The sequence below is a fragment of the Sander lucioperca genome, chromosome 19 (assembly GCF_008315115.2).
Source record: "Sander lucioperca isolate FBNREF2018 chromosome 19, SLUC_FBN_1.2, whole genome shotgun sequence".
In the NCBI taxonomy this organism is placed as follows: Eukaryota; Metazoa; Chordata; class Actinopteri; order Perciformes; family Percidae; genus Sander; species Sander lucioperca.
This window is the reverse complement of record NC_050191.1, coordinates 31,144,912-31,157,341: the sequence shown is the minus strand read 5'-3', so window position 1 is coordinate 31,157,341 and position 12,430 is coordinate 31,144,912. Positions and strand designations below refer to the sequence as shown.

General features: G+C 40.5%; 1 protein-coding gene across 3 annotated transcripts in view; it reads right to left on the bottom strand.

Moving 5' to 3' along the window:
* Window positions 1–7,146: 7,146 nt before the first annotated feature.
* The window catches only part of LOC116061266 (pleckstrin homology domain-containing family G member 3), a 50,232-nt gene continuing 44,948 nt past the window's right edge, over window positions 7,147–12,430 (bottom strand). For 2 of the 3 annotated variants that reach the window (XM_031315366.2, XM_035995734.1), the window contains exon 19: window positions 7,147–8,164. In XM_031315366.2, the coding sequence (XP_031171226.2) occupies window positions 7,263–8,164 (902 nt within the window). In that variant the 3' untranslated portion in view covers window positions 7,147–7,262. The remainder of the gene's footprint in view (window positions 8,165–12,430) is intronic. The other variant, XM_031315375.2, reaches the window with a different exon arrangement.

Below are 12,430 nucleotides of genomic sequence, written 5' to 3'. Positions count from 1 at the left end.
GTTAGAACAGTGTGTGTGAGGACAGTGTGAGGACAGTGTATGTGACAGTGTTTGTGAGGGCAGCATTTGTTAGGACAGTGTGTGTGAGGACAGTGTATGTGACAGTGTGTATGAGGACAGCATTTATTACGACAGTGTGTGAGGACACTGTGTGTGAGGACAGTGTGTGTGAGGACAGTGTATGTGACAGTGTTTGTGAGGACATTGTGTTTGTGACAGTGTGTGTGAGGACAGTGTATGTGACAGTGTTTGTGAGGACTATGTGTGACAGTGTTTGTGTGGACTGTGTGTGACAGTGTGTGTGAGGACAGTGTGTGTGAGGACAGTGTTTGTGACAGGGTGTGTGAGGACAGTGTATGTGACAGTGTTTGTGAGAATGGTGTGACATTGTGTGTGTGGACTGTGTGTGACAGTGTGTGTGAGGACAGTGTGTGTGACAGTGTTTGTGAGGACTGTGTGTTACTGTGAGGACACGCCACTGAATTTATTTTAAATGTTCCTTACGTATAACCCTAAGCCCATACATGTTCTGGGGAAAATGCATTCTGTTTTTACGCCCCTAAACTAAGGCGAGCTTACAATGTATTTTCAAAAGGAAATTAAAGACCTATCTTTTTAAGACTGTCTTTTAATTTGGAGTAATGTAGCATTATTTTTGACTGTCAATCATTCTTATATCATGTTTTAACCCTGGTGTTTATTTTATTCTATTGGGTTTATTTTGTAATTTTCTGTCTTATTGTTATCATAAATTTTTCTTTTTTTTTCTCATGTTTTATTTTTGTTGTGTTAGGCACATTGGGCTTCATGCTTGCATGAAAAGTGCTGTATAAATAAAGGTGTGTTTAATGTGACAGTGTTTGTGAGGACAGTTTGTCTTTGCACACATACAGAATTAACTGTAAATTAACAAAATAAAAAATAAACAAAACTGTTAATTAACACAAACTCTGTGTTGATCCTGTATAAAGTGGTTTTAATGAAGAACAGAACAGACATCTCCGGATGACAGTAGCTGTGTTTGAAACCGTTCCCTATCACGAGAAATAGTTCCCTTTACATTGTGTTCGTCATTCTGTAGCGGTGTTCAAATTCTCTATGGTTAATTTCATTCACTATATAGTCCACTATAAAATACCCACAATGCACTGCTAATCTGAGTCTACATACAATGTACCCTACATTTTACTAATCTGAGTCTACATACAATGTACCCTACATTTTACTCCCGTATCCCACAATGCAACACGTTGTGTTTTCCCGGAGGAGAAGAAGAAGCAGAAGCACCCACAGAAACTGCAAAGGAAAAATGGAGCGGCCTTTGGTTTTTAAACATTGGAAATGTAACACGCAACATACAGTATATAATATACAACCTTTTATTCTCCTGAGTGCTCACTTCGTTTCAGAGCGTATTACAAGTATTTTTGTTTTAATTTGTTTACATGATGCTGGCTGGCTCGCCTCAGTCACACAAATACCCGGTGCATCTACTGACGCAGCGATATTTCCAGTGTAGTGTCCTAAATCTCGTTTGTTCGTTCCCTATACAGTTCACTCTTTAATAAACACTATTAGAGCTTTAAATTGACACCCACCAACCTGCCAAATGCAAGTAAAAATTAACTTTGGCAGGTAACATTTTAAAGGTATTAGCCAATTTGTCCGGTGATGAATGAAGCTGATAACTCTGTGTCTGTTTGAATCGACCGGCTGCAAAAATGTTGGTCTGTTTTTGTCAAGAAATTAGAGAAGTTTTGTGAGTCTTTGGCTTGGAAACGTAATCATTATCTGGCTTGTAAGCACTAATCCTACATTACCCATGAACACTATGTGGTGACATGTCATACAACCGTTGGCTACGTGCCTAGAGTGCGAGGTATCGATTACGAGCTACGCTGAAACGGAGAAGATGAACGGAACAGTGCCAAACAAACCAGAGAAGCTGGCTAGTGGAAGATCTGATTGGCTGGTAACTTTAAAAACCTACTAACCATGTTGGCTGGTGTTCAAACAAGTTGATTTAAAGCCCTGAACACTATATAGGGAATAGTAAGTGAGGGAATGAGGGAACGGTTTCCAACACAGATACAATAACAAGTTTGTTCAACACACGTAACAACTGTTATAGAAATACAGACAATATATTTGTTTCTATTTACATCAGATCAAATAAATAGGAGGTACAGAAACAGGAACGAGCCCGTTAACAGTGGTCGACTCAGTGAGGAACATCATGTGAAGGGTGGACCAGTGGTTAAAGCAAAGTCACAGGTTCAAGTCCCAAATCTGAGCAAGGTGCTAACAATAACAGGTTTGTTATTTCACTTTTGTGTAAGGAGAACAAAACCTGACTTTTTAGGATACAAATAAATAAGAATAAAGTACGATGTTTGAATGAACGTGACACAGAAACCAGAAGGCACAAAAAAATAGAAATACATCCACTGATGTATAATAAATACATGAATCATAATTTGTTTACCGAGGGTAAAACTGTTTAGGTGATTGCCTCATTTGCATATTGAAGGATTAAGAATATAAAACATGTCTTTCAAATTAAGGAATTTAGAGAAGGAATTAGGTTTGCTCACTTGAAATGTTTCGTTAGTTTCAGTGTTCACTTGATCATGTTTTTTACATCCTCCACTATTTTATTTTTCTCTTTTAAAGCAGGTTTTGTCCTCCAAACGTTATTGTAAATGGCTGCACGCTAAATGTTCAGTGTGAGATATTTGACACATTTGATGTTGTTAATGTCTTTAAAGATCACATTATCAGAAATTCTCAAAAAACCAGAAGATCAGGCAACATGCAGACAGTTTTCTTAACCCTTGTGTTGTCTTCCCCTCGACGATGAACTTCTTGTCCTTCTGGGTCAAAATTTAAAATGTTTTTGGCCCTTTTTTCTATGCTTTAGTCACTTTTTTCAACACATTTTTTGGTCAATACACCGAATTTATTTGACATTATACCTAATTTTTGAGTTAGAAAAGCAATAATTATGTATTATTTTGACTAATAGTTCAGAGGATGTTGAGTGGATCACAAACTGGTATCGGTAAGTTTACAGTAGTCAAGATATACTGTTTTGAATTTTTTTGAAATGCTATAAAATTGTATTAAACACCCAAAACTCAATGAAAGTAATCATTCATTTTTCCTGGGAAGAACGTTGTGGTTCCATACGTCCAACATACATCCATGCATCCATGTTATTATTTAATAATAAGCAATTTGGTTGAATATTTCTGATATAAAAACCTTTGAAAACGGGTCAAATTTGACCCAAGGACAACACAAGGGTTAAGTGAAACTGTAGAAGGTTAAAGGAACAGTCCAACATTTTGGGAACTTGTTAGCTAGTATCAAATCATAACAAGAGTTATCTCAAGACACTTTACAGATAGAGTAGGTCTAGAACACACTCTATACTATCTACACAAGATAAGGTATTTTGGTTTGAAAGTATCCTGTATCATAGATACATGTCTGGCATTTGTAGCAAAGCAAACAGTTTAAAAATTGGTTGGAAATTCAGCAAAAACCTGTCCACTCCATCGACGCACGGCTCCAATGAACAGCAGCGAAAAATGAGTACTCTATGTGTATATATATATATATATATATATGCACATTACAGGTGATGATATCAAACTGTCAGGGAACCGTTGACAACTAATACCAAAATATTGGCAAGCCATGCAGAATAGAATTTTTGTAACATTTTGGTTGATTTCAAGAAATTGCAAAGCAGATTCCTTTAGATTAAGTAATTATGATTTTACAAACTTCCTGTATATGACTTCTCTGAAAGGTCTGGAAGAGAAAATTAAAATATAAGAAAATATGCTAATACAAAGAGTTCTTCAAATCACTACTCACTTGGTCCAGTGTCCTACACCTGTTCGATAAACACGGGACAACATGTAAACCAGACTTCAGAGTTGTTGGAAGGTGTTTTTTCTCTAGGCTAGCAGTTCCCCCCTGCGTCCAGTCTTTGTGCTTAGCTACGCTACACATGTGCCGGACCTGTCTATGCACTGGACATATATCTATCTGAAATCTGTGGCTTTGTGGAAGACCGAGAGCAAGATTTACAGAAATGTTGGACTGTTCCCTTAATGTAAAAATAACACCATAAGTTGTGCAGCTGCAAGATCGGTTGTTATTGCAGAACAAAATGACCTTTGGAGAGTTAGTTTATTGGTTTGTCCTAGCAGGAATCTAGACAGATGTGCTTTAATCTGTACAGAGGAGTAACTGTAACCAACCCATTCTCACTCCCAACTCTTAAATCCTGACGCTTGGTCAGTGTCTCTCAGCGTCATATACCGACGCAAAAATCACCTGTTATCGTCGGTATGGGACAGAGCAGCAGCTCATCCATGGCGCTGCAAGATGAGGTAGTATTAAGAGAGACAACTTAGAGAGACAACCTTATGCGAAACTCTGCATAAGGAGGCAGGCTTGGGGGGGGCTGGATGGGTCAAACAAACACAGGACATTCACCCAGGAAATCGGGGTTCATGTCCCGTTTGAACAGAAAAGGAAACAGAGAGTTTTTTTAACTTTAGGGAACAAACGGAGCTACGTCACGTTCTGCATCACGTGGTAACCTTCAGGAAGTGAAGTCACGTCTTATTTGAACTCAAACCTTCTTTTTATTAACTTAACTCAGTAGTTTTGGTGTCTAAACCTAACTGGGACCGTTTCGCAACATTAACCACGTGTTTAAAACAGCGACCGTTACCTTCTCTGGTTTAGATATGAGGACGTATTTCCTGCCACTAGTAGGGGGCGCTAATTTATGAAATGCTCCTGTGGGTGAGATTGGGGGGGAGGGGGGTGGATGGGGACAAATTGACTTTTGACAATACTCAAAGTGAAATATATCCTCACAATGTTAACCATGTTTAAAAACTGTGACCATTACCTTCTCTGGTTTACAAAAAAATTGAAAAAAGCAACAAACTCCCACATAAGTGGTTTGCTCCAGCATCATTCTGATCTATATTTATGTTTGTAGTGGCAGCGCCTTCTAGTGGCCATAGTAGTTCTGACGGGAGCAAAGCAGGAAGTAACGTGTGGAAGTATAAGAGCCCCAAATGTCCTGGTAAGGAGGCAGGTTGGGGGGTTGGGGGGGTGGATGGGTCAAACAAACACAGGACTTTCACCCAGGAGACAATGGTTCATGTCCTGTTCTTGTCCCGAGTATCACGGAAACGTACATTTTGTAACCCCACCCACCATCTTTTCCTAAACCTAAATCTCCCATTGTTTATGACAACTTTACGGGGGAGATTTTAAATAACTCACTTGTTAAAGCTTAAAGTTGTGTTCCAAACTGTGGTTGCAAAATGTCCCGTTCTTGTCAGTTAAACGTTCATATTTTAACCCTGCCCGTTGAAAAATAACGCCAAATCAGTCCCGACCAAGTGTTGTTTTTTTCATGCTGGGAGTGAGAATGTGTTGCTCTAAAGGCACTGATACACCAACCCGATTATCAGCCATCGGACAGTCTGGCGAGGTCGGTGACTCGAGTCTGTTCGGTGTGTTCCGTGCTGTCGTCAGAGGAGCTGTCGGTTTCATTTTGGCCGATTTGACACGCTGAATCGAAGGCGTCTGCTTGGTGGAGTGATAGCCCTTGACTAGTCAATCAGTACACTTATGTAAAAACACTTACCGGGAATGAGAAGCGGGATGAGTGAGACGAACGCCTCTCAAAATCTGACGAAAATCTTTTAAACTGACCTTTGTCGATCAAAAAAACAGACAGATTCAGCAATTATATGGCCTATGTTTTCTATGAAACTTTTGTAAAATACTGCCATTATGGTCGGCTTTGAAATTCGGGAGAAGCCAGACCCACGTGACGCATTCGTCATTTCCGGTTTTCATTTTTGGGGGCGACAATACAGATTAGCGCCGCCTGCTGTTATGGAGACGTATTACGTCTCGCACACGCACATAAAGTCGCCGTCGCTTTGGTGTGTTCTGAGGCACTTTTTGGACCTTGGGGAGCCGACTGATCAGTCCGACTGCCTTTTCTGCCGACGGTCGGCCGTCGGGTTGGTGTGTCAGGGGCTTTACACACAGCTGCAGAGAGAAGACGACTGTAACTGGAAGACTGGTCCATTAGTGTAGCGACACTTCCTTAAAATCTACTTTCTTTAAGAACGACTGAATAAGAAAATGCACAAACTCCCAGAACTTAAACTGTGCAACGCATATTAACATCCTGTACAAAAAGGTGCTTTTAAGAAATATTCTGACTGAAGATAGTTTTTACTTGATGACTGTATAAAGATATTTACATCTTTCTAGATATTTATCTACAAAATGCCAGAGAGGACACTGGGAAAAGTTGTTGGATCTTTACATAATCTGCGTTAATCACAACAACAAATATTTTTTGTTTTCTAAATGCTTGATTTCTTGAAATCACAATCATAACTTTACATACATATATATTTATCTTACTATTAGAATTTGGGCTGATTTATTATTTCATGATCTCCACATTTAAATAAAAAAATTTTAGTGTCCGTCATGATCTGGAGATGTTCTTCATACGTTCAAAATAACTTAATTATTTCTTCATAATCACAGAACTTAAAGCACAAATTGTCCTCTCTAGCTAATAGTTGTCTGCTGTAGAATAATTAGTGTTTTTGTTGGAAAACTTAGAAATGTACGAGTTAAAACTCACACAACGTTCTTTGGAATCCTATTTACATATCTTCGGGTGTATTAAAGGTGCAGTAGGTAAGCCTTATAAAACTAGCTTTCTGTTATATTTGCTGAACAGTAGAACTACAAGAAGCAGGTCATTTAAAAAAAAATCCAGCTCCTCTGGCACCACCTACAGCCTGTAGTGTGATTTGCAAAAATCCACCGCTCCCTGTTCAGATGCACCAATCAGGGCCAGGGGGAGTGTCTAACTGTTCAGATGCACCAATCAGGGCCAGGGGGGGTGTCTAACTGTTCAGATGCACCAATTAGGGCCAGGGGGGGTGTCTAACTGTCTAACTGTCAGTCACTGCTCATGCACATGCATTCATTCTCCCTTGTGGGGGGAGGGGCTTAGGAGACCGTTTTAGGCTTTAACGGAAAGGGGGGAGGGACTGAGAATTTGTCGATGTTCAAATTTTTTGGCTAAGTCCTGGATCTTCATAATCCTACCTACAGCACCTTCAATTTAGAGTTTTATATGACGTCTTGCAGTTTTTTTTTTTAAAGAGTTTCATTGTGGTGTTTATTCAGCTCAGGCTCTGGAACTTTTCTCTCAGATTTTTCACGATGTTCTGCTGACCGGCTTCTGTCTTCTGTCCAACGTTTGAACCCATTTTCTGTGTCTCGTCATTCTGACCGTTGGACGGTGCTGCCGTAGTGTCTGGCTCAGTTTTGGCTTTCACGTCCTCTCTCTGTTGATATTCGTCAGACTCCTGATAGAGCCGGCAGCGGTCGATGACGGCCATGATGGAGATCTTCTCCCTGCTGGTCGGTGAACGGATCTGAATGTAATTGTCGTCGTCGTCTTCTTCTACGGCTGTTTCCACAGGCTTGGACTCAGCAGGCTCTGGAAGCTTCTCCATGACGATGATCTTGTGTTCGGGGTCGTCCGGTAGCGATGCCTCGGCTGCGACGTAGTAACCATCGTAGTCGCCGGTAGCAACCTGATCCTGGAGCGTCTGCAGCTCGGCTGTGTGTGCTCCACTCAGCCGAGGGTCCAGAGAATTGGCTCGGTGGAGACGCTTTCTGCGTTCCTCTCTGCTGGTGCCACGGCTGCCACGAGGCTTGCACGAAGAAGAAGAAACCTCGCCAGACGCTGCGTCAGCGAGGAGGCTGGAGGAACAGCTGGAGTGCCTCCGCAGACCCAGGTCAAACATCTGCTCTGGGATGGAGAGACTTCGGCCGACAGAACTCTTCTGGGAGCGACCGTGGTCCGAGTATTTGGAGCGGAGTTCGCGGACGTCCGGCCAGTTGAAGCCCTCGATGGGAGGAAGAGGACTGATGGGGCTGACGGGGCTGCGGGAGCGAGCCCGGTCCGGTGGGTGGATGGCGAGGCCCGGCGCCACAGATTGGATCTTGTCTGCAGGGCGCAGCGGCAGAGAGGGAGCCTGGTTATCAGAAACTAGTGGCAGAGTCAGGCTGGGTTTACCTGCAAAACATGGAAACACATCATGAATTAAAAAAATCAAATACTAGGGCTGCACGATATGAGGAAAATATCTAATTGTGATTATTTTGACTGGTACTGCGATTGCGATTTGATTCACGATATTGGAGAGAATGATAATTTTTTGTCTCATTCTCATTTTCATTGAAAAATATTAAAATGAAAACGATTATAGTGTGTTTTGCGAGGATGTGTACCAAAAAAAGATTTTTTGTTTAATAACTATGACATGACACTGTCATGAACGAGTCATAAACGTTACGAACAAGTCATAAACGTTTGACTTCTGTCATTAAGTGTCATTCGGTTTTTGTCATGACAAGTTGACATTGTTTGGGTTGTCTTGATTATGACTTGACATTAATCAAAGTGACATTACCAGAAGTTGTCTTGGTCATGACAAGTTGACATTAAATTTGTTTGGGATGTCTTTGTAATGACAACTTGACATAATGTCATCCTGTTTAATGTCAAGTTGTCTTAATAAGGACACTCCAAAGAAATGTCAGAGTTGAAATGTCAGAGAGGAATGTCAAGTTGTCATGACAAAGGCATCCTCTGGTAATGTGATCCTGGTTAATGTCAAGTTGTCATTAGAAAGAGTTTTTTTTCCCTTTATTCGATAATGACAGTGGATAGACGGGGAAAAGAAAGAGAGGGGATGATACACAGCAAAGAGCCACAGGTCGCATTCGAACCTGGGCCGCTGCAAAGGACTCGCTCTACTGGGTGAGCTAGAGGTCGCCCCACAAAGATTGTTTTCTTTAGTCTGTAGGATATGATTTGTCGGCCGGGACGTCTCTGCAGCACCACAATACTTCATTCAGAATGGTTGGATACATATTTTGCCAAATAACAAATACCCTGCGATTAGGATATTGCACTAGTCTATATTGCAATTTCGATGAAATTGCGATTAATTGTGCAGCCCTATCAAATATCATATTTTTGACCAAACAAATGTCGATATTGTAGGTTGTCAGTTTATGTCTTAGTTGTTAAATCTTTTAATGTTCATACAGACATTTGCATATGTTAAGTTTGCATAAAAGCAGTTGAAAGTGACAGGACGTTTCTTTATAACTCGCTGTGCTCCGAAACTAACACAATTCTAAACACATAAACATAATAAACTGCCTGCAATTCTCCAGTCTGCAGCGTTCTGAAAGCTGCGAGTTTCCAGTAATGAGATGAGACTAGGGTTGGGGATTGTTTGGGTTTTTTCCATTACCGGTACTTTTAAAACGGTGCCGGTGCCTGAACCGAAATATATATTATATATTTATAATGTATATAATATAAAATATAAAAAAGGAGCACAAAACGACAGTTGGAGACATTAAAGAATGGCTTGTTTATTACTAAGGCCATATGGTCAAAATTAAATGATTGATTAATAATGTAATAACAATAACTTATAACAATGACTGATTTTACCAGTAAATTGCTGGTAAATGACAAAAACAAGCACCAGATGGGAAAAGGGTATTTTACAATAACTTTGAATGCACCACAAGGCTGGCGAGTTTCAAGTAAACGCACCGTCTGTGTTGTTTTTCCGACAATGGCAGCTGCAGTCAGACGTCCCGCTGTTGGAATCCTCAACAGGGAAATACAGTCACACTTTACACCGCTTAACGTAACCTGTCAGAATTTTAACCATTGTGTTTAATCCAGCTACTAGCTAACGGTAACGTAGCATCCCGTGCAGCGATGCTTCTGAAAAAAAAAAAGTAAGGCAATGAAATGAGGAACCGAAATTTTTGTTCTTATTCGGTCTTGTTACTACGAGTAACCCTATTGGCACCGCGTTTCGGTACCCAACCCTAGATGAGACGAGACGGTGTATCATCTCCATGACAACGACTCTTTGTAGTTCCGTTCTAACTTCCGACTTTTCAAGCTTTTTTGTAGCTGGATATATCATTTGTAGGATTGGGCATCGAGAATCGATTCCTACTTGGAATCGTTTTCAAAAAATTACGATTCCAGTAGAGACGTTTCTTTATTGGAATCGTTTAGAGGATTTAGTTTAAAATCCGATCACCGATCACGATCACGTCACTTTGACAGCGAATAACTTTACATCTGAAGTGTTTAAAGACTCTATGTGTCCATTGTTTATTTCTAAAAAAACACGACAATGTATAAAAGGCTCCATTCCCTTGTACCTCACGTTATGGCTCCGTAGCAGACGTTTATATAAAAATAGGCGATTGTGTCACAACCACGCGACTTACTGTCGCATAGTGGACAAATTACCATATAGTCAGGAGAAGCTTGCAGGCAGTTTTGACTTACATTAGCTGTTTAAGTTTAATTACTAATGTTAACTAGCATTTTAACTAGCATTTTAATTAGCAATAATTAGCCTGTGTCTATGTTATCTCCTTACATAAACCTATGCTCTCCGTCTCTGTAAGACTGGGAATGATTGAAATTTCTCTTGGCACAGCTACCAGAAGACTTAAACTTTCAGACACGTAGATGTGACGTGAGGTTGCTCACGTCACATCTACGTCTCCAAGCTCAGTTTGAGGCTTCGCAGTAACGCTCAGCCATCACCGGAAAAGAGCTTCTAATAGACTTCACTGGTCTCCGTGGTAATTTACGGCGTCACATTGTCCATTTCTTTAACTGTCTATGGAAAAAGCCCTGTAAAATTGCAACCCACCATTGAATCAAAATAAAACTTTCCTCTTATTTGTGAAAATAGGTATGTGACCCATTTCAACTCCACCCCTCAAAGAATCAGAATTGAAAGGAAGAATCAGAATTGTTAAAATCCAAACAATGCCCAACCCTAATCATTTGTAGCAGCTTTAAATAGGACAGTGATAGTGAGATACTTGTTACAGCTGCATTTCTATCAAAGATGAAACGGAGAAAATAACGTTTTCAAAGTTGCAGCAACACCATCGGCCGGGCCAGTTCAGACCGCGATGGTGTAGGGTCAATGCCGAACCCTTAACCCTTGTATGGTCTTCCCACCGACCATGTCCTCTCGGGACTTTTTTTTTGGAATTCATTGTCAATAAACTTCATACATATTTTACAGTTAAAAAAGATGAAATTAGGTAGCCTGAACAGCCAGCCCCACATCCAGATGTTGGGTCTGGGAACTCACCATTGGCAGGGCTCAATCCGAGGGGCGAGATAAATGGTTGTCTTTCAAATAACATCTGCACGCAATAGGATAGCGCTCCAACCAATCAGAGCAACGCTAGTTGATAGATTCAATTTTAAACTCTGAACACATCTTCCTTTTTTAAGAATGACTTCAGTGCCGTTCTTTGTTCTCTTCTCAAAGAAAAGCTGAACTCCAAGTCTTCCAGAGTCACGGCCAAAGCCAATTCCAAAGACCGCTGTTCGCCAGCAGCAGCAGCAGCCATCTTCTTTGTTTTCAAGTAGCAGGGACGCGGAACCGTCGCAACTCTGCTGTCATTATGTTAAGCCCGCCCAGCGACTCTATACACGATGTGATTGGCCTGACTAGAGTTTGGTTTTTCCAGCTCGCAAGTCAACGGAGAGTTGCTAGAAGACCTGGCAGCTGCCGCTAGGGTGCGTCAAAGAATTTCTAATAAGAGAAGAAGTTCCACTCTCTCGATACTTCTGGCTTCTGAACTGGTTGCAGTTCCACTCTGGTTCCATATGCTCATAGGCGAGTGCAGAAGGAATGGGACTCTATGGAGCTATACCCCTCAAAATCCACTTTTCTCAGGATATATATTTTTGTCTAGTAATTTGAATGTTGTGTTGGGTATCGGTAGGGTACAGATTCAATTATTGGCAAATTATCAAAGATGTTTTATCAATTTTAATAAAGTTATGAATATGTGCATTCATATCTCTACCAAGATGACAAACAATCAAAACGGGGCACCAGCCTGGACGTCAGGGACCAATAACCAAACTGTGAAACTTTACTTTATTTAGGTGGTGTTCCCTTTAAAATACAGATCTTAATTAACTTGGTTAATCTATCTGGTATTCTTTAAAGGAACAGAAAGGAAGTATGAATTCGAGCAATACCTGTGTTCACCAGCTTGTTATTACAATAGGTACACAAATAATCACAAACAACTGCTATTTCAAGTATAATAGAATTTATTAACTTCAAAATCATCAATGGCCAATCAATAATCCTTCGATCAATTAGAGAGATTAGTGAAAGAGGAAAGAAGCACATTTAGAGAAAGAAAAGACACTTTGGATCTTGATTATCGGTAATGACCCATCCTCTCAGTC